The sequence below is a fragment of the Numenius arquata genome, chromosome 19, assembly GCF_964106895.1.
Source record: "Numenius arquata chromosome 19, bNumArq3.hap1.1, whole genome shotgun sequence".
Lineage (NCBI taxonomy): Eukaryota > Metazoa > Chordata > Aves > Charadriiformes > Scolopacidae > Numenius > Numenius arquata.
In genome coordinates, this window is record NC_133594.1 from 12,311,876 (window position 1) to 12,334,151 (window position 22,276).

At 36.3% G+C, this 22,276-nt stretch overlaps 1 protein-coding gene across 6 annotated transcripts in view; it reads left to right on the forward strand.

Moving 5' to 3' along the window:
* The first annotated feature begins 1,341 nt into the window (after window positions 1-1,341).
* Window positions 1,342-22,276, forward strand: part of RALGPS1 (Ral GEF with PH domain and SH3 binding motif 1) — a 96,485-nt gene continuing 75,550 nt past the window's right edge. For 5 of the 6 annotated variants that reach the window (XM_074161344.1, XM_074161343.1, XM_074161345.1 and 2 more), the window contains exons 1-7: window positions 1,399-1,462; window positions 2,379-2,486; window positions 4,826-4,876; window positions 9,820-9,903; window positions 10,395-10,484; window positions 12,871-12,963; window positions 14,909-15,035. In XM_074161344.1, the coding sequence (XP_074017445.1) occupies window positions 1,406-1,462; window positions 2,379-2,486; window positions 4,826-4,876; window positions 9,820-9,903; window positions 10,395-10,484; window positions 12,871-12,963; window positions 14,909-15,035 (610 nt within the window). In that variant the 5' untranslated portion in view covers window positions 1,399-1,405. Of the gene's footprint in view, window positions 1,463-2,378; window positions 2,487-4,825; window positions 4,877-9,819; window positions 9,904-10,394; window positions 10,485-12,870; window positions 12,964-14,908; window positions 15,036-22,276 lie in introns of all 6 variants that reach the window. The other variant, XM_074161348.1, reaches the window with a different exon arrangement.

The window sequence follows — 22,276 nt, forward strand, 5'->3', positions numbered from 1 at the left end:
GGCCCTCCTCTGGACCCGCTCCATCAGGTCCATGTCCTTTCTATATTGAGGGCTCCAGACCTGCACACAGTACTCCAGGTGAGGTCTCACCAGAGCAGAGCAAAGTGGCAGAATCACCTCTCTGGATCTGCTGAGTTGTTCTCATTGTAGTTGTTCCTCTTTATGTACAAATTTTATTTTTCTGAATGAGATGCAACTTAATTAGATTTGTGGAATTACATATCCACCTGGGTCTATATGGTGCTTATCCTTTAGTGTATAATAATTATCACATGTCCAAGAACATGAAATCTGATTTCCTGGTACCAGGGAGATAAATATTTATAAATATTTAATAATTATCTTTGTTTAATATTCAGGAATATGCTGTCTCATAATTATTTGTGCTTTATTTCAAGATTGATGGTTCTTGTAGGTACAAGTATTACTGTTGTGATCAATGGCTTTGTTAATTCAGAACTGCAATATTGGGGGTTTTTTGATTTTTTTTTTTCTTAGTTTTTGTTAAATACTTTGTAATTTTGGAAAGGATTCTTTGATCCAAACAGGTAGAGACAGCTTCTTCGTGGTACCAGATACGCAGATTTTTTTGCAGTCCAGTCTTTTGGTTCCTGGAGAAAGCTTAAGGTATATTATGTATGTGGAGTCTGAAACCAATTTGGAATTGCATATGTCTGCTTAATCCAGTTTGGAAAAAAGTCTCACTTCAGACAGTGCTGGATTAGCCGAGATCCTTGAGGTTCATCCTTCCAACTAAGAAGGATGATGTTGGCTGATTCTCTTTTCTGGAAAACTTATGTTCTTTGGGGCTTGACACAAAATCCTTTCAGGGGCACCTGTCCGTATAGGTATTAGTGGAGGCCTAAGCAGCTGCAAATAGGATTTGCCCATTAGAAAGGTACGGTGGAACTTAAATCATCAGTTATGAGACTAATTCAAGCAATGAGCAGGGCAAAGTGAGGAAGCACCATTTTTTCAGTCAGTCAATAGCTTGGATTTCTTAAATATGTCACAGTAACCGGCAGTTTCTGGATGAATACTGCCTATCATGGACTTTATAAAAAAAAAAACTAATTTAGCATAAATGACACATAGTACACTTTTTTTCCTCCTGCATTTCTTGAGTTGATTGGAAGTGGGGGGAATAAGGACTTGGCACGACTTTAGTGATATTCAGTTATACTCCTTCACAGTTGGTACCTGAAAGAAAAGTTAGCTCCTAAGATCATCTTGTTTCTGAAGTTCTTTTCTCTGAGAAAGAACAATGAAATCTCTTGTATTGTTGGGTTTTTAAAATTTTATTTATTTATTTGCACAAATACATTTGCTTTGCAGGAATTCTGTTTTCATCATGTTGTCTCACTGGTGCTGGATGAGCTGAAACTTCCTGTGTCTTGGGGAGAGCATGTACAAAAGGAATGACCTCATGGCCAATGTGATGGTCACCTCTGCCACTCCAGAGGTACAGTTCCTTGGGTTTTGTTAGCTCCTGTATCAAAATGGAAATTTTGGCTTGTTTCAACTTTCACAGGGGCCCTTTCCACTACCAGTCATTTCAGTACTTTTTCTTATGAATGGTGCAGTATTTGACAACCAAGTAATTTTAGAACACTCCATGGTTCCGAGTGTTCAAACCTATTTTTTCATTGCTGTTGATCATGATTACTCATTTAGATTAGTTTAAAGAGCATTTTTGACCTCTAAACTCCCTAACTTAAAGCAGCTGTTTATTATTGAGTAAAGAGCAATGTAGTGTACCATCTAAATGGAGCCAGTCAGAAATATTCCAGTTGAATTTTTTATTAAATCACATTATTCCTGAAGAAAGGAAAATAAGCCACAAGTGCCTGCATCTGAGCCCTAGGACAGAAACTTCAAAAGGAAGGCAAGGCACCAATTTTTAAGGCAAGACACAGTACTGTTCTAAAGTACCCTGCAACTAACATTGGGTTAAATTTCAGGATGTGTCAGTTTTTCCTTTTTTATAATGCTATGGATAGAGCAGCATGATTTGGATCTAGCCACTCTTTACCTTGCACATTTAATTTAAAAATTTCCATTGAATATGAATCTTCAAAATCCCAACACGTTTCCTTTTGTGTGACAGCTATTTTATCTAGTCTATAATTTTAAAAATGGCTTTCCAAAGCTGGAAATTTCATAGAGCTAAAATTGTGCGTCACTATGGTTTTAGCAGAAGAGAGTTAGTTGGAAACATTCATGAACTGTGCTGAACTAAATTTTATAACGTGGCGTCTGAAGCTTTTTGAAGTTCATACATTTTCTTGTAATTTCTTAATGTTTTTACACATATTTATTTTCTGAATTTTACATGAAATTCATCATTCTGCAGATAAGCCAACTTTTTTTCTTTGCAGGGTAGTAGCAGCTCAGATTCTCTGGAAGGGCGAAGTTCAGATTATGCCAATAAAAGCTACGATGCAGTTGTATTTGATGTGTTGAAAGTAACTCCTGAGGAGTTTGCTGTAAGTAGAAATGTTATTTTTGCATTTAAGCTTGTATAATATTCAGGGCTTGCAGAATATTAAACAATACATAAGTGGTTTTTCTTAAAATATTTTAAATAAACTTCCAATGTTCTTGAAAACAAATTTCTGATCATATAAACTTTAACAAAGTAAACATGCCTTGGGATTTAATCATTCAGTACTGACCTGACACAGCATATTTGTTTTTCTGTGTAAAGCCATTTGAATTTTTTCTAGTGTTTTAGAAGCCCCTCGCATAGGTTTAAAGATATTAGTTATCCACAGTCTGATTCTTTTTTTTTTTGTAATTGAAACCACAAATTCTTATCTTTTCTGCTGAGACATCAGTTTCTCAGAAAGTTCAGTTTTTTAAAAGCAGGAAAGAAGCTTGTAGAGAGGAAACAATTTGCATTCCTTAATAACAACTTTTCAGGACTAAACTGAAAGCAGAACTGCTGTTTTGGCAAAAGTCCAATACAGTTCTTGTGCTTGGCCCCTTGTTTTTAATTTACATGTTAACTTGATGGGGCACAGGAATGAGCAAGAATGAAACCTATTGAACCAAGTTCAACGTTTTCATTAATATTCTGGGTATCAAAATGATGTTTCCCTCATTTGGCATACGGTCATTTAATACCCATTCATGAAAAAGTCTTGGAGATGTGTCTGCATTATTCCTATAAGTTTGTGACTTTGAGACACATTCTGATGATTCTTTTTCAACACTAATACAGAGTACACAGGTGAGAGCTGTTGGTAAAAATATACAAATAGATGGTTGGCAAATCTGCATCAACTCAGTTGAAAAAATGGCCTGATGCTTTTGCTCCTATTCGTCCAAGTTTGGATGATCCGTGGCCAAGGACTACCTTCAGAAATGAACAGAGCCACAATTTAGACAGGTCTGTAAAATCACACAAAAATATAGAGATGTCTTATTTTACCAGGGCAGACTGAATATTAAGTCCAAAGACAGCCCAGAATATAGTGTGCAATCTACACCATCAAAAATGAATTTGTGGTGATTTCAGAACTGTATTTATAAAGTTACCAAGTCAAGGTAAGGTTGCTTGTAACATATCAGTTACATCTCGTCAGTTTTCTATTACATTCATAATTCCTACTGCTGTTGGTTTGAGACAGATGCTTGTTGATGAGGGTCTTGATTTAATGGTACACTTTAAAAACACACACATCATTATAATAAATCTTTTAACTCTATAAAGTCCAGACTTCTAGAAGTTGCTTTTCTCTCTCCCGTTCCACTTCTAAACAAACAAACAAAAAACCCACTGACCCCCAAAGAAACCAAAAAACGAAACGTGTGTCTGTGGGACTGGTAGTGAGGCATGAAAAAGACTGAGTATAAACCCTAGTGGTGGGGCTGTTTGTTTGGCATTGATTTGTCTGTTGATGTTGATTTTAATATGGTCACACAAATTTCTAACACCAAGGCTTTCTTAGCCAGAGTAGCTATTCTCCTTGTGCCACATTAAAAGCTTTTCATTGGTTTACACTGATCCTCCTTTTTTTGTTAACGGCTCAAGTAACATTTACTACTTCTGTTCCATCCAGAGAAGCAGATAATTTCTTTTTTCAGTAAATAATAGCAACCAGTAAATTATACTTATCATTTCTTGTTACTCAAGACTGTAGTAGCCTGTTTCAGACAACTTGAAACAGTTCAGCTGGGGAGAATGAAAAAAACCCCAGGTCTGGGTTTACTGTAGTTAGTACAATTTCGTTATTGGACATCAGGGCAGAAATCTGTAGAAGATGGAATTGTTGTGTTGAATATAAATATTTAGAGAAAGGGAACGGGGCCAAGTTAAGGTCACTTCCAAATTTAGTGTGTTGTGTTCCTTTTTTAAAATTTAGGAGCAGCAGAGGAGAAATTCCCTAGTGGTAATCACCTATATAACGAAAAGACCAGCAGCTTGTCAATATTACTGAATTTTGTTTTAACCTTTTTAGTGATTTTTTTTTTTTTTTAATTGAACCCATATATTGTGAAACGAATATTAGTTCTCACACTGAAATCTTTTTGATATTTATGTCACATAATATGGCTTATAGTCAGCATTTTGAAACCTCTGCTGTGAATCTTACTAGAAGACAGTCAAGAAGTTGCAAGCAGGCATTTGTGACTGCAGCAAAAGTAAGAGAATGTGATGACGTGCTGCCACGTGGGGTGGTGGAGCTCCTCACACCAGGACTGGTCAGGTCTGGTCTAAGGGAGAAGGTGATGGTGTGGTTTGTAGTTAGTAAAGGGCGATGTAAATACATGATTGTTAGCTCTTTGTATTACATTATTTAAAATTTTATCTTTGTTGCAGAGCCAGATTACGTTGATGGATATGCCAGTGTTTAAAGCTATACAGCCTGAGGTAGGTTTTCTTAAACTATCTATTTACCTCTTTGGAGTTCAGTGCTTGAGGAAATTTAAAAAAAACATTTAAATAATGATTTTTCATTCAAAAATGCTCAACTTCCTGCACTGCACTAATATTCTTCTAGGCTTATTCCATGTTAGCACTGCAAATCTGTATCACAGCCTGATTCACTTTGACTCGTCATCTATTGCCAGAAGAGATGACTATGCTTTTCTGGAAGTCTTCCTGTCCTGCTTTGTGTTGAGTATTTCTTCAGGATAAATTTCTCATGTCAAAAATCTCTACTCTCCCTTCTGCTCCTGTTTTTCAGTTCACATCTGATTTCAGAGTTTGACTTAATGCCTCTAGTCATAACGTGTATTTTAGACTGCATCAGCTGCTTAGTAAACTTCTTAATTTGTGCTATCATGTTTAAGGTTCAGTTCTGAGGGAATAAATGAGCTCAAGCCCTTAAAAATTAATGTATTAGTGTCCTTTAATTTTTTAACCTTTTAAGAACAACACAGAAAGAACCTTGAGGCCTGTTGAGAAAAAGCAATCAAAGTTAACATAGAGATTTGAAAATCAGAAATAAGAACTTCAAAAATAAAAAATGAATGTAGTTATCAGAATATGTTAAATTTGCAGAAAAGTGATACGTTATTTCAGTGCTTTGATGAAATAAATTTATTTTTTGCAAAAGGAGCAAGAATTGCATGTTTTCAGCTTCAAGTTCTTTAGTATAAGACCATGTGCTTAGATCCATTATGGTTTATTGTCTTGTGCATAATGATGGAGTATCATTAATAAATAAAGGGAAAAAAAAAACCTGTAATATTAGTGGAACTGAATTTTTGTCAACATCAGAAAGGGCAGTCCAGTTTAGAAGATTCTTAGTAGAAGCTCAGTCCATCTATTTTGGTCACTAACAAAACAACTCGTATATTACAGTGGTTCAGAGAGATTAGCAGCTTTCTATTTTGAGGAAGTATAGGAAGGAAAATAAGAATTCATCTATCTGGTGCCTGGACTTCCTGTCAGATAAGTTAATTTTTTTTTAAGAACAGCAAGACAGCTTTGTACTGAAAACACTTTTATGCTTCTGAAATTACATGTGTTCTCCAGGCAGTCCGGGAGTCTTGTTTACCGTGGGGAATAATGGCAAATGAACAATGCAATAATAAACCAGCAATACTCATAGAAAAAAATCTGTTCACACAAAAATGTCAGTATTTACAAATAAATATCATACATACTTTTTCATGAGGAAATTTTGCTAAGAAAAACAAAATGGAGGTTTTGCCAAAAGCAGAGGTAGTATGATACCCTGAGGAGATGAGTGAATACAAAATAAAATACAAAACTGTAGATGTTCATATTTAAAGTGAATTTTGCATTTGCTTTAATTGCTATGAAATAATTGTGCCATAGAATTTTATAGCAGAACAAAATACTGATTTGCCGTTCTTTTTCTTTTCCTTTGTCATTGCTTCGTTTCACCTTTTGCAAATTTCCTGAAGTGCTACTTGGATTGATTGGCAGATAGACGTAACTTAGTGAGAAATGATCAGAAAAAAACTAATGTTGTGTTTTCAACTTCTGCTAGAATACAGTTCTGTGTATAAATAGCAGTTACCATAAACTATTAGTTTTTAACTGTATTTTCTGACTGCCATCTTATTGGAATTACCAATATAATTTAATTGTTTGTTTGCCAAAAATGAACAACTGTTTCTATTCTGAAACTCTGGTGGCTGTTGGACTATGTTTTAAAGCAAGAGTTTTAAGTCTTTTTTTTAAAGAGTTTTAAAGTCTGTGTATTTGTCAGCTACCTGCATCTTGTTATTAGGTAAGTTATTAGACTAAGAAGGAGGTTGAAATTTTCCAGTGGGGTCAAATATTGATGTGTAGTCTGTAACTGTTTGCCTTTGTTTGAGGCCTCGCAGCTGTCCCAGTTGGGTTGTTGTGTTTGTAGTTCTGTGTCCGTAACCCGGGCACCCCTTCGCCGCCTTCGAGGCCTGCAGGGTTTCAGGCAGTGGCTGGTGGCCAGGCCAGCATCTGCCATCTTACAGCGGGACTTTGCCCACCCGGGTTCCTCCTGCGCTCTCCTTGTGCTGCGCAGAAGAAGGAACAGCCAATATTCCAGTTGAAGTCTGTTTCATGACATACTTGTTTTGTTACCTCACTGAGTATGATGAAGGCAGTTACAGTCCCTGCTTTTCCTTTCATACTCGCTTGTGCAAGGTGGTCACAGTTGCTCCGCAGAATCGGCTTTTGTGTGTGGGAGCAGAGGTAAATACATGGTAGGTGAATAAGACTGAATACCTCCCGTTTCCTCCGCCAGAAAGGGGGTGTGAAAAAGCATGCAGAGGTTGAAGCAGTTTGCTGGGTGTTGCGTAGTGACACCCTCCAGGGCACAACTGCGCACGGAGGAGTCCCCTCAGGCAGTAGCCATTGTGCTGGCTGCTTCGGTGAGGTATCTGTTGCTGAATTTTGTGTTTGGGGGAAGAGCGTTATACTGGTTTTTCTTTGGGTTTTAGTCTTTAACATGAACTCATGCATGGATGAAAAGACTTACAGTTTTTGAGTACTGGTTGCCAAGTGTTTTCTCAAACACACAAACATTCTTTAAACCTAGCACTTGCTGAGACTTGTTTCTGCTTATCGATTGAGCTATTACTAAAAAATACATCTGCACATTACTTTGCAGGAGTTCAGTAAGAGGATGTCTGAGTAACAGTTCTTTGTTCTCCAGCAGAAATAACTATGCTTACATTCTAGATGTCTATGCAATTTTATTTAGTTTTTTTATTTCCAAAGTCCTGGAAATTGTCATCTCCACAAATTGCAGAGTTTTCTTGCACACTTGGTTGGAAAGTTTCTTGTGACTGAGCATTGAGGAAATTGTCTGCATCCTTCCATACAAAAAGATTAATTGTAATACTAGAACATGGTATATTTTAGCAGTATAAAAAACATTCAGCAGGGGCATGTTGGATCACTTACTCTTATCAGCCTTCCTATTCAGTCCAAATTTTAAACCTAGTTCAATGATTTTACCATGCACAAGATTTTCCATTGTTGCTCGCTAGCCTTCTGGCAACTGCTTAATATCCTTACGTTGCTGAACTCTTCCACTTTTCTGACAAATGTAAATTTTGCTGTCCCTAGTAGAGTGACTGAGATTTTTCCACATAAACATCTAATTTCCAGACTCTTAAGACCAGATGTGCACCAATCATGTGGAGGATTGGTGTCTTGACAGATGTAAATTGGCATTTTTATCTGCAGAAGGCTTAACTGCTGGAAGATTGGGATAAAAAATATGTTTGGAACTGGAAATGCTTTTCCTGGTGCTCACACAGGAACATGCAGACCTCCACACCTCGAGAGTGTGTTCCGTTTATCAGAACGTACAAAGTGCTTTTCAGAGGCAGAATTCTCTTTGGCTGACTCTGCCTTTTAGTGTGAAGGCATCTAAAGTTAATAGCGTACATTTGGAAAGTTGAACAGCATTTTGATTGAAACTGAATTCTGTGGTTCTAAAAACAGAAGAGTGATGTAGAACTGGTGTTATGGAGAACTCATTTCCAGTATGTATGCATCTACCTCTTGTCAGATCTGAATATAAAGACTGTACAGATACGGGGTAACTTGAATCTGTAGTTAAAAAGGGCCAGGCTGTCTAAATATATTTGAAACTGTCTGAAGTAACTATTGGAAAATGGACACGTTCTTTCTGGCTAGATCAAATTTGTATTTATAATTTCAAATTTCTTTTGATGCATAATTTAATACAGTTTATTTAAAGAGAAAATCATTAATCTGCTTTTTGGCTCTGCTGTTTATTTTGTACTTCCCACAGGGATTTCTACTATTTATTTTGCAGTTTAGGTGAGAGATTGTTTTGCCATAAAGCACTGGGATTTTATTATGCACTGAAATTGATTGGTTGTGGTTATGGGTATACTACAGAATTTGTGATTTTTCTTACTATTTTGAACTGGGTTGATTTTGAAGTAGTAACTGTAATGAAAGAGCATTTAAAAACTTGTTCCATATACTGTGACTGAACTATGCAGCCTACTGGCAACTTTTTGCTTTATTAGCACCAAAGTACTGATCTATATTTTCAAGTACATGCCACATTTCAGTCAAGTCTGGCTAAACTTACAGCTTAAAAAACAGCCAAAAAAGTTATCAAACCCCAAAATAAAACAAAGAGTTCTAACTCCAGCCTTCCGACCAGAAGTCCTTCAGACTTAAGACTGTTACACTCCAGCCTTTTTCAAATGATAGATTCTCTTGGTCTGAGTATTATGTACAGAGATTTTAGGTTTTTTAAAATTAGTTTGTAACTACTGTAAACAGTAACATTACAGTTCCAAAATTGTGTGCTTCCAATGCTTTAGGTCTCACATTTTAATTAAAAAATAAGTTAGAGGTTGAATATGCCAAACTGTGGTGTGTTCATGGAAGTTTTACTACTGTAATAATGAAGAAGAAGGTTACTGCCTCCAGTTGCACAGCTCAATTTTGTACTTCTAATATCGTGTATTGATATGTTTAGATTTAGCTTCAGTTTTTCGCCAGATAAGATTATATACTAGCAAGTCTCTACTCCCGTGTATGCGGATTTGCTCATACGAGGAAACCCTGGGCCAAAACAGTCAATGCAGAATGAAACTTCAGAGACATCAGTTGTGGCTGATCGCTCAGTCTCTCTGCATCTGAATATTAATAATGATGTCTATATCAGGAGAATATACAAATCACATCATTTATGTACATCTGGAAAACACAGAAGTGTTTGTTTAGACTAGTTGTCATTGAATTGGTGCCTTGGATTGATTTTAGCATTTATCTGATAGATGTTTCTGTCATGTATCAGTTTTGACACTTTAAAATGTTTTTAAACATTACTGATTTCTAAGGTAATTTTCAAACGTGTTTCCTAGGAACTAGCCAGCTGTGGATGGAATAAAAAAGAAAAACATATCCTTGCTCCAAATATTGTTGCCTTTACTAGGAGGTTTAACCAGGTAAATGATTTGATTACTGTGATGAACAGGTACTGTTTGACAGTTGTCTTTTAGTATGAAGTTAAATAGAACTACTCGTGTGAATTAGAATTTAAGAATATTTTTCTGAATGAAGATTAAGATTTTAAAATGGCAGTTCCTGTTTTCACTTGCTTTCTCCACATTTTTGTGTTGTTCGTCTAGACCATTGGCTCCTAAATATTAGTTCCTAATAATTTTTGCTGATGTGTCATTCTTTTCCTTCTTTTTCAGTGTTTCACCTGCTCATTTAGTCATCTTAGTGTTGTCTCACTTCTCTACCCACTTCTTATATCCCATGGTAATGCTTTTGGGTAATTGCAGCTATACAGATGAGAATTCATGGGATCAGAACTCTTTTCTGTCCTTACCCCATTTTCTCCCTGGAGCATCACAAAAGTTTACAAATATTTCATCTAATAAAGTAATTTTTTTTTTGTAAATAAATTCAGTTATATGTGTTTATTTTATAGGTCAGTTTTTGGGTTGTACGAGAAATATTAACAGCACAGACCTTAAAAATAAGGGCAGAAATATTGAGCCATTTTGTGAAAATAGCTAAAGTAAGTGCAAATTTCTTGTACTATCATTCAAAATCTTACTTCCTTTTTGTTTGTTTCTGTACTACTCCTGTGAACCGTTGTTGGATTACAGAGGGTAATGTTCTTTTTTAGCATATGTGCTATGTTGTATACCAGATGAATAAGATAAAGATATGACATCTGTTGTTTTGACTTGGTTAAATAAAACTACCCAGTTCAGTGTTACTCGTCTTGTACCTTTGTCCAAGTTTAAAAGTGGTTTGTCTTGTTGATGGCCAGCTTCGTGTTGTCAACACTGAACATGGTGGTTGTCCTGGTTTGAGGTAAAACAGAACCAATTTTCGTAATTTTACTTTTCCAGTTATTTTACTTTTCATTTAAGCCTCTTCTAACTGACTGAAATTAAGAGCACATTTTTCAGACAGTGTCCACTTCTAGCAGATAAGGTCTGATGTTTATAGTTAATCCCAAGAGATGGTTATGCAGAGAGGCTCCTACTTACAGCTATAACAACCAAGGCCAGCTCACTTTGTTATTTGCACTGTGGGAGGGTCAGGAGCGGAGAAGTGCGGAGGGGTGGCCCCTGTGGGGAGAAGCAGACAGGAGAGGTGACCCCAAACTGACCAACAGGGTGTTCCATCCCATCTGCATCGTGCTCAGTATAAACACTGAGGGGTCAAAGGGTCAGTCTCTTTCTTCAGTGGCCCATGTCCGAAGAGGACTCTGTCTGTTCTTCTGCCCTTGATCCCAATCCATGCATTCCTGAACCCAGATCTGGAATCCAGTTCCTGTCTGTTGCTGTGTCCCGTCTGGGACTTTCCCAGTGCTGCCAGTGACGTGATTGTCATCCTGGGAACTTGATACGGGTTTTGTATACATTGTACATGTTTCATTATTTTCTTAATAAAAAGGAAATGTATTAATACCAGTATTTCATTGAAGTAGTTTTAGTTTTCTTTTCAACTGATAAGTCTCTCCCTTATTTTCTCTCCCTCCTCTTCTGGGAAGGGAGAGGTTAAAGAGAGCATCTGTCATTCCTTTAGTGCCCAGCCCAGCCCAAACCATGACAGTTGTAAACTGTTCTGGTTTTTGTCTCCCCCCATTTTAACTTATCTTTTATGAGAAAAAGTCTCTTGCTTCTAAAACAGCTATTGTGAGACTTGTATTCTCACTTGTAATATGTAATTGCTGGTAGAAAGTACCACTGTTAAAGGTCAGTTATTTTTATGAGCTTGAGCACTGCATTTTACAAGTCATACTTAACTTTTTAAAGGATATATTTATTTGAAAAAATATTTTTCTATTTCATGACCTGTGGTCATTCTATTTTGTATGACCCTGTGTGACACTAATATTAGTAAGAAGACAACACTGGGATCAAAGGCCTTAGTGCCAATCTTATATGTGTGAAATTGTGTTTGTGTAGGTAATTAGAATAATATTTTCCATGTAATAAAGAATAATTTTTTTTTTGTATTGTGAATATTTCCAATCTGTTTACTTCGCATTTTTGTGCTTACGCAGAAGAGAATGTATCTGAATAAGTTCCTGGCACAAACGCGTAGTCCAAGTTCTAGGAGAATGGTCGGCTTGGAGTTGCTAGGTTGTTCTTAGAAATAGGAAAGTTGGGGTTTTTTTCCCATGCAAAAGGAAAGCACTGCCCTCTTTCTCTCTTTCCTTTTTTCTTTTTTTTTTTCTTTCCTTCTCTTCCCTCAATAAAATCCAAATCTTCCTCAAATGCTCCTAAGCAATGAGTAAATCAATCACTCAAGGATGAATCTAGCCTCTTTCTAAGATTTATGAAGAAGCTACGTGACAGCAGTTCTCATTTTTCTATCTTTATGAACTATGTTGTAGGAAACTTTATCATCTAAGATAGCTTTATTCCAAAGTAGTTTCTCTTTTAAGTATTTTTGAGTAATTGTCAACACAGTGAATTTAAAGTACATTGAGGTGAGAAAAATATATCCTGTAAAAGAGATTACAAAATAGAAAGTTATATTCATTCAGAAAGGGTCATCAGCATCTTTGATATTTTTGGTTTGATTAAATTTTTAATTTCCACAATTACACTAATTTTCAAGAACAACGCATCAGATAATGTTTTTATATTTCCTGTTCCTTGAAGGAACAGCCTTAGAAAATAACAAATTCAAATTAAATACAGTTTGCATTCTCACAACTGAAGTGCCTATTGTTTTGAGGGGTATATTTGGAAAATCTGCAACTTTTAAAGGGGCCTTAAGAATTTTTCACATTGGCAGGGTTGGATAATGTTGTCTGAAGTAATTTATTAAAATTTTTTTAGTTTATTAATGAAAAAATGTATTTTATTAATGCAGCTTTGAGATTAATTAATCCTGCTTCCCTTTTCAATATGCTAAAAGTTGTTATTCCCTTTTTTCAGAAGCTTTTAGAACTGAATAACCTTCATTCTCTTATGTCCGTGGTGTCGGCACTGCAAAGTGCGCCTATCTTCAGACTGACCAAAACCTGGGCTGTAAGTTACTTCTTGACCATTTGTCTTTTCTGTCTTGTTTGAATTCTGACGTTTTCTGAACTCCTCTGAATTGTCAAACTGGATGCTCTGGAAGAAGATGCTTTTATATTCTTGTTTTTATGGTACCATCATATTAGAAGCAGTGATCTGTTCTGTGAAAGCATATTTTTAAACAATCTTTTTTCCTATAAGAGTTTCCTGTTTTCCTGTCTGTTCTAGACCCCGCTGATTATATGCTCAAGAGGACTTTAGTTGATAAGTAATCTTAGAAGACTCTCGTATAGTGAGTGTATCAGTATCCCGTTATTCAAGTCATTAATACATTGCCTAAAAGGAAAGGAAGGAAAAACACCTATTACAAATACGGAAGCATTAGTTTCGTGATTATTGTACAATGCATTTCAGTTTTCATTTCTTTTAGAAATTAAAAGCATTGATCATTTAATTTTCAGAAATTTGGTCTCTTGAGGGCAGAATTTCTCATTTAAATTTAGTGTAAAATTTTCTACGTCTTTAAAGTGGAATACACAATTATAATGTAGTCCAGCTGTTTGTAACCTTTAAATATACAAAGGATTAGGTAATTCTCATTAATTTAGTATTCCATCCAACATGGATCACATTAACTGTTTGGAACTGATAAATAAAGATGGCTATACTGAACTCTTTCACCTAAGTTTGTTATGTCTTTAAAATGCCTGTAACTTCTTTATGGTTTGATTGCTCAGAATTATGCTATAGTCTAATAAAACCAGAAGTGTCTGCCATTTCAAGCAGCTTGATGAAGTTGGAACTGAAGTAGGGAAAATTGCTCACGTGTGAAACTGTGCAAGTAATTCATTGCAGGAGGTAGACCTAGAGAGGCTGAGCTCTCTGTAGGCACAGTAGTTCAGAAATACAGTGCAGTGCAGAGTTAGGGCCTCAAGGAGTTCTCAGGGCTGTTCAGAAAGAAAGGAGCAAAGCCATTCTAAAATCTTTTCGCTGTTGTACCTTTTATGTTACTTTTTATTATCTGCTGTTATTTGACTATGCTGTGGTGCACGCTGTTGCAGAGTTGCGAAGGGCCTGAGGGCTCCCATTCACAATGCTGGTTTACTGATGACTCCTGTCAAGCCTATCTGGAATGAGGCAGTTAACTCATGCAAATCCATTGCAGTATTTATTATAACAACGGGCAGACTGACAGTTCTCTAGAAACAGAAGAGCTGGGCTTATAAGCTCTGTACGAGAGTTGGAATTTTTCACAAGGAAGAGGTGTATTAAGAAATGTGCTGTGGAACAGCTGTCTGTTGTCAGAAAGTACAACTGCAAGAAGCCAGTTTACAGTGCCGTAATTCTCCACTCATTCTGACTCAGTAGGCTTTTAAAATCATCTCAAAAATATTGGTGGTGTTTCCAAGACCAGCTGAAATACAGAGTGTGTTTTTATAGCTACAGTTGCGTATTTTGTGTTTACTTTTCAGTCTGCTGTCACTATAGGATCTTTTGCATTGCTAAATATTTTTTCTGATTTTTCTCTAGTAAGTCCAGTAATAGAAAACAGAGATTTGAGTTTCATAGTGATTTACTCCCCTTACACTTTTTTCCAAAAAATTTTATTATACTTCTAATAAGTCACTGTCGAAATGGCACAATATGCATTTATGTAGAGCATTTTTCATTGCTATTTCTACTTTCAAATTCAAGAGGATTTTTAGCAATTCTGATAAACTATGAGAATGTTGGTGACTATGTAATAACATATGTTTTTCCTCTAAAAATTTAATATTGCTGAGGTTATTTAAAACTCTGAGTGATATGTGGATCCTTGATAAACTATTCAGTAATCATATTTGTTCATAGCTTAATACTTACACCGAATTGCTTTTGGTTTTTTTTTCTTAACTGGTAATGTTTACAAATATTAAAATTTTATGATCTCCTTCATTTTTTTTTTTCTATATAGCTTTTGAATCGCAAAGACAAGACCACCTTTGAGAAGTTAGACTATTTACTATCTAAGGAAGATAATTATAAAAGGACACGAGACTACATCAGAAGCTTAAAAATGGTTCCTACTATTCCATATTTAGGTGAGTGTGTACAATTACCTTATTTATCTCTAGCTCATTTTGACTGGCAAACACTAATGTGCACCTGGAGAACACTATGTATAGAAGCTATGGTTCACTTCAGTTCATATTTAGAAAAATTAGATCTGGTGGAGTTTTTTAACCTATACATTGTCAGGAATCTCTGACGTGTAGAAGTGTTGTGCATTACTGACATCTTTAATGACAAGTATGTCTTTGTTTACTGTCCTTTTGAGGTCTTCAGAATTTATAAGAGTATTGGGTTTCAGAAGTGTCTTTGAGTGCAGCATCATTTAAGACCTCGTTACTGTAGCTTTCATTTTTGCTGGACTGTGTTTTCAGATACCTTATAACTTGGTGTTTCTAAGCTGTAGTTGTTGGTTTGTGTTGGTTTCTTGTAAGTGCTTTGAAAAGAGATACAAACTGAACAGTCAGTTCAGATTATTGACTTCTCTTTTCGGAGAGAAAATTTGCTTGCATTATTCAGAGACACACTATATCATTTTCCCAATGGCTCTTTCAACTTGCAGTTCGTGCCCATTACTGAACTGTGCTAGTATTCCTGAGGGACACTGCAAAAACCTGATTCCTGTTAAGCAAGAAACATTCAGACTCAATAATGTCTTTCTAGTGATGTTTTTTTTTTTTTAAAAGAGTTAATCTAAGACATATTTAACCGTGTCTTCTGAAAGTGATATAATAGAAAAAAAAATTTACTGTAATTATTTTCTAGTGCCCAAGAAAAGGCAAATACAATGCTTTTTCTGTAGTAGTCCGCGTATGCAAAGTATGGTCCTGGTGAAGTACTTGTTTTCAACATCCTGTAAATACAACTTCCAGGAAAACATCTCTTTTAAAAAAATCAGACTAAGTCTGGAATTTCCATCACAGATAGTCAGCACAAGTCACTTATATTTGACAAAGTTATAAGCAATAGACTACACCACAAAGAGATGTCTTAAACATTTTAAACTATTGGTATAACCACAAACTGCACTTCTAATGCAACTTTTTTTTTGTCATCTAACTTCAACTAGCTTGTGCTTCAGCCACATGAACTCCACAAAATCAAATATGAAATACACTTTTATGTAAAGTAAGTAGGAATGGCTGTTATTCCTGATACAGGAATTCCAGTCAATGATCTACAATCATAGCCACACATACGAGAAGAAAATGTAAGTATTCTGGGAATGATATGTAACAGTTCTTAGAGAACTGTGTTGTGTTCCTAGAAGGCTTTTCATCATTGTGATACTTCTTACTTAACATGAGCAAACTTGACACATTCATAGAATTTCAAAAAAATATATGAGAAAAATTTTTACTTAGGCTTTTTAGCACCACAAGCTTATTTGTAGTCTTAAAGTATTCGAGGGACTACAGAAAAACCCCATCCCTTTATGTGGATGTGTAAGCACTCAAACCAATCAGTACCTTAATCTATTTTGCACTAGGCTTTTTAGACTCTTCATCCCTTTGGCTTTTTCGTTGTTTATTCTGTTGATTTAGTGCATATGCTTCAGAAGAAATCCATGGCACGTGATATTGTGTTTATTTTAAGTGGTTTGGAGATAGTTTGCTTGGGTTTTTTGTATGCCGCGCCCCCCCAAGCAAGAGGTATAGATCCATAAAGGTAAGATCCTTTCCAAATTGTCATTTGCAGAACTACTTTTATTCTTTACCAAGAGACTGTTAGAGAAGAAGAAAGATGTGCCAAACTTTGTTCACAAGTATGTTGTCATGGACAGCCTGATTTAAAAGCTGAAAATGCAGTATATTAGGTGAGGATGTAGAGGATATGAACAATTGCTGGAAATGTTTTACTTTGCTGTATTTTTATTTATGAAGTGAAAGACTGGCATAAATTCAGGACTGTAAAATTTTTATGCATTTATATACTATTTGTATGCAGCTGTCCTGCCAGTTAGTCTATTAAGCTGCCTTCATCCTTCTTTGAAGGAATGAACTTTGAGTTCAGGCTTAATTTGTTTCTGGTCGAGGTTAAAATCATAAAATTCTGTATCTTTTCTGCTAATCTTCTCTAAGGTTGTTTGCATAGGTCTGAAAACATACATGGTATGTCATGTATGCCTACATGACATACCAGAGCTCACCTCCATTAATTTCAAGCATGTTCAAAATTGTCATCTGGACACACTTCCCATATCGTGCAGCCTCTTTGCGTTCAGCCTTCCTGCGTCACAGTGTTTTTTCTAGTGGTTAGAGTTGATGGTTGCTTCTGTATTGGTTTTGTGTTTATGCTGCTTTTTGTCAGGGTTTTTTTGGCTGAAGAATAGAAGTCTTGGTAGCTTTAATGATCACTGAAAGCAGAACTTTGTTTCTTTCCTGTGAGGCTTTCTCATTACATGTGCATAAAATATACCTTATTCTTTATCTGCGTCTGTAAAGAACAATGTGTAAGTCTGGGGAGCATCTAGCTGGAGGTATGAGGGGAAACAAGGTCGTGGTTTTTCTGATGACTGTTAATGAATTTATATAGCGATAGGGACCATATGTTTTGCATGGAAAAGAAACATGCCAATAAGAATTGTCCCAGGCAGCTTCAGCATCAACTATAGTGCTGCTGTGAGCATTCCAGTTGGCTCTGAGATGTAACGTGTTCTGTTTATGTTGTGCAGCTAGGGTACTCTTGGATCCCTGAGGATTCCAGGACCCAGATTAGGTGGTGTTGTGGCCTGAGGGAAGATTTTAGAAAGCTTTTATGGTAGCTAAGCTAGGTCTTAAGCCCCAGACTTTATTACACAACATGAACATGCAGTGGGAGAATTTTAAACACTTTTCCTGAATAAAGTTGGAACAATTGCTTAAAATTTGTGCTTTGTCTGCAAGAAATATATGAGAATTAAAAAAAAAGAGTATTTGTTTCATAAAATTAAAAAATTGTATCGATATGCTTTTGGTGAAGAAAATTTTTGTAATATCCAACCTAAACCTCCAAGTGGTTTTGAGATTTTGTGTGTTCTTTGGCTTGCTTGGTCTCCACAGGCAGCACCAGTCCTACTCTCCTGTTAGAGTGGGGCATTTGTGACTTTAAGGTTTACCAGTGGGAAAACTGAGGTTTTGCTTGTGTCAAATCTTTCATTTAGCTACTAAGATGGGAAACAAAGGACTCCAGAAGTAGCAAGATCTTTTCAAATCGGACACCTGGGCATCCATAGATTACATACACTTGCTGCACTGCATTTTTCTTTTATCATGGAAGTTCTGATTCAGATTCAATTTGAATTCACACAAAAAAAACCCCAAAAAACCCAAACCAAAACAGGGAAAAAAATCAGAATTCAGAAAAGATTTAAAAAAAATATTAGAAGAGCTCAGGAAGTTTTTGGGTTGTTTTGTGAAGAAACTATGTTACATATTCATATAATGAACTATATTCTGGCTTTATTAGTAATTTAAGAGGATTCTAAGGTGAAGCTAAAAAGGGTAGCCTTTTTTAATTCACTGAACCTGAATAACTAGAATAATTAACTGCATAGACTTCCTGGGTCAGAGTCGCTGTCTTTGTATTAATGAGCCGCAACGGATTCCTCTTCCAGGAACTCATGCACTCTCTCGTCAAGCACTGCAAACTCCTTGTATCCACAGCACCCAGATCAAAAGGATTTCCTCCGCTCCATCCAGTACCACCTTCTTTTGCTAGATTTGAAGGCATTTTCTGCCTTCACTAGATAAATCCTACCTTGTTCCTTATTCAACTTCTTGAGGCTACTTCTGAGATTATGGACTTCAATCAGTATCTCTGTTGTCTTCACACTAAATCTTCAGTTATCTCTTTTCGAAAAGGAAGAGCCCTTGGATTACTTGATCATGCCTTGTACAGATGCCACTTGGCATCCTTGACAACCTTCTGTGACAGCATTTCAGTTCCATATCCTTTTTTAGGGGAAGAGAGTACACGTGTACTGCACGTAAAATTCAAGGGAAAAGTGCATGTTAGATTTATAGAGTGAGTTCAGAGAGTTTTTTGTGTTCTGTGTAATAATTCCTAAACATTCTGTTAGCCCAAAGTTTAGTAGCAATCAAAAAAGGAAGTTTTCAGGAACTGTTTATTGTAATCCCAAGATCTTGCCTTTATTTGCAATTATTTGCTCTTTTTGTTTTATATGGAAAGTTGGGACTTTGTTTTTTTACCCCTGTATGTATCACTGTCTGTGGATTTTTCATCTTCTCTCTTACTGTCCAGGCAGTCTGTCTCATAAATTCTTCTGCAGATTCTCTCAGTCAGCCCTCCTCTTTCCTTCCCTCAATTAATTAATATCAGCAGATTTTTGCTCCATTGTTCACTCCCATTTTTGGGTCACTTATGAATATGTTGAACAGCTTGAGTCCCAGTACAAATTCTTGTGAACAGTCAGCACTGCTTATGTAAAATATTTTTTTATTAAACAGAGTTGACGGCCATCACCAACAGCCATACTTAAAAAAATGTGTTGAAAAATTGATAAGAGTTATTGAAACTTCTTTGAAAGCAATTTCAGGTTTGAAGGCATGTTTAGCTTATCAAAAGAGAATATTCAAAAGGGATTTGTTTCAGAGAATAAATATCTTCTTGGAGGAGACAATATTAGGTATGGAAAAGCTTCTTTAATCTGTCTTCTTAAACAATCAAGTAGACTGATAGATCTATGTTAGGAGTAAATAGTGAATTTACAACACTGAATGAGAGCGATGCAGTCTCTGAAGATTTGCAGCGTTCTCGGGGCCTCTTGTCTCTTAGTGAAAGGCAGTCACTTAGTTATGGGGTATCAGTTCTCATTCCATCTGGGGCAGCTTGAGGTTACGTGTGAGATGTGCTGGGGAGTTAAACATCTGCTTAAGTTGACCACATACTCTGGTTTATAGAACTGGCTCACAGCCTTGTGTAAGAAATGCTTTAGTACTATCCAGTTATTGGGATATCTCTCCAAGCCAGTTTTAATTAAATTTAAAATTAAAATCTATCTGAAATGGACAAAAGTCTTACAAGCCTCATAAAAGACATAGGTAATGACAGCAAAAGGAAAAAATCTGCATGTTACTGAGTGACAGGGTTGAATCTGAAATTCCTGCGAGTGTCTAGCCAACTTCCTTCAGACTTCTTATCCTCTTGCACATGTTGTACCTCAGGTTTGGTACCTCACAGAGAGCCTCTTCCTGGTGATTGCAAAGACTATGCAGTGTTGCTGTTCCTTTAAAGTAAGGTTTTCCCTGCTTCGTAAGAGGTGCAGTTGAACCTTTGTGTAACCAGATGAGTAGAGGAGACAACTACTGGTATGTTTACAACCTCAAGCTATAATATGAGATATTAATATATTCCTTACTATGTTTTAAACTACTGTGTTAAAACATCAAGCAGTTGTTTTCTTTTCAGATAGATCTTCCAAGTTTAAAAAGAAAGAAAGAGAGAATAGCAAGGCTATGATCTGGACTGTTGGAAGCATTCAGCCACAGTGTGATCTAAGAAAAAATAGCAGTCACGTTGTTTTGAAAATTTATGGGTGCAGTGACTATCTACAGCTTTTTCCTGTCTTCACTGTAGGTAGATCATTCAGCCTCTTCAGATCGAGGCAACTTCAGCACTCTCAGTCTGTTTCTCTGTATCTCATTTCTCTTACTCAGGAAAGAGAAAGAGCCATCTTGAGCTTATGAGAGAAGTGACTGTTTTTAGATGAAGACTTTAAATTAAAATTTCTTTGTAAAGTACACCAGAGATATTTTTTTTTTTTTTTTTTTTTTGCTACTTTGGTTTTGGTCCACCCTAAGGCTATGTCTATCCTTCACCTACCTTTAGATAAGAATTCGGTGGTTTCTAATGATGCTAGTTGTGGTTTTTCTCTACCTATCTACTGTATTTCTCAGTGGTATTTAATTCTGATGCTTATTTTCCTTACAGGTTAACTATTTGAGCCTACCATTATATGGTCTGTCCTTCACCTTTCATGGAAAATAGCATCCATGAGTGCTATCATTTTAGCTGGAAGTGTGGGGAAGAGCCAAGTGCCTATGACCAGGCATTCTTTAAAAGGCTTTTTCTTGCTCATATCCTTTGCCAGGAAGGAGGGGTGCAGCACAGCTAGCTAGTCTCATTTAAGAACTTAGCTTACCTAAGTTCTTTTCTCAGATGTGGTATCTCCAGAGTTAAAACAGGTCTTCATACACTGACTTCTGTGCTTTTTCTTTTTTTAATTAAAAGGACAAGACTCTAGGTAAATCATTTGCCGTTCGGTAGAAAGGTTAAGGAATATGGTTGTTTTAGCAAAAGACTGTCAGCCTGGACATGTTGATAGGCCTGTCATGAGTGTATACCAAGGAGATACATGAAGATGTACCTGTAGCTATATCTCCTGCTAGAGAAAAGCACCTGTAATAGCTTTTCTAGGTAATGCCCCATTCTTGAGATCTGCATAATCGATACCTGAAGTTCTCTACATTCCCTCACCAAGCCAAGCATGAAGTAGCACTTAGAAGAGTATCTTGAATTTGCTGTCTTCATGCAGCCTGTGAGGTGACGTTCATAGTTGACCCATGCTTTAAAAGTGGGCAAACACCCCAGAGTAGGTAGTTACCAGTAGGATGTAGTTGTTCCAAACTAATTCATATATGGCTAATGCGTTGTTTGGCTTTCTGCCCCTGTATCTTAGCCCATTTATGTGTTGTGCTCTACCAGGATGTGCTGGGGTACATGTTACCACAGGTGGAGTATGAGCGTCACTTGAGGATATTGCTGTGCTAAAGTATTTTCAGGAAGGTTTGATTACTTAGTTATAGCACCGGTTGAATGTGCGTACACACCACACACATTGAAGAGCTCCTCTAAGGTAGATGTGAGTCTACTGTGTGTGCTTTTTTCTGACAAAACTAGTGGTTAGTTGTAGATGTCAGCAGGTATTTTACTGCCTTAATGCTACAACCCTAATTGTTAGAGCACTGTGGCCAGGCTGTAGATGCATTTAATATTTCTTACCTAAAACTTGTTTCCAGGAGTTCAGTAGATAAAAACATTGGAAGATGAAGCTTGAATACTGTTTTGAAAATTTTGCAGTTTTCATATGACCTACAAAAAGTTCTTCCTCCTTGAGATGTATGGAAATTTAGTATTTTTCTCAGTTGAAAATTGCTTTGCTTTTGATATTGCAATATTTAGACACTTCACACATGTTAATAGTAGTTGGCATATCAGAGTTGATTTGAGTCATGAAGCAGAGTGGTGTGAAATGAATTATCTATTCTTTGCT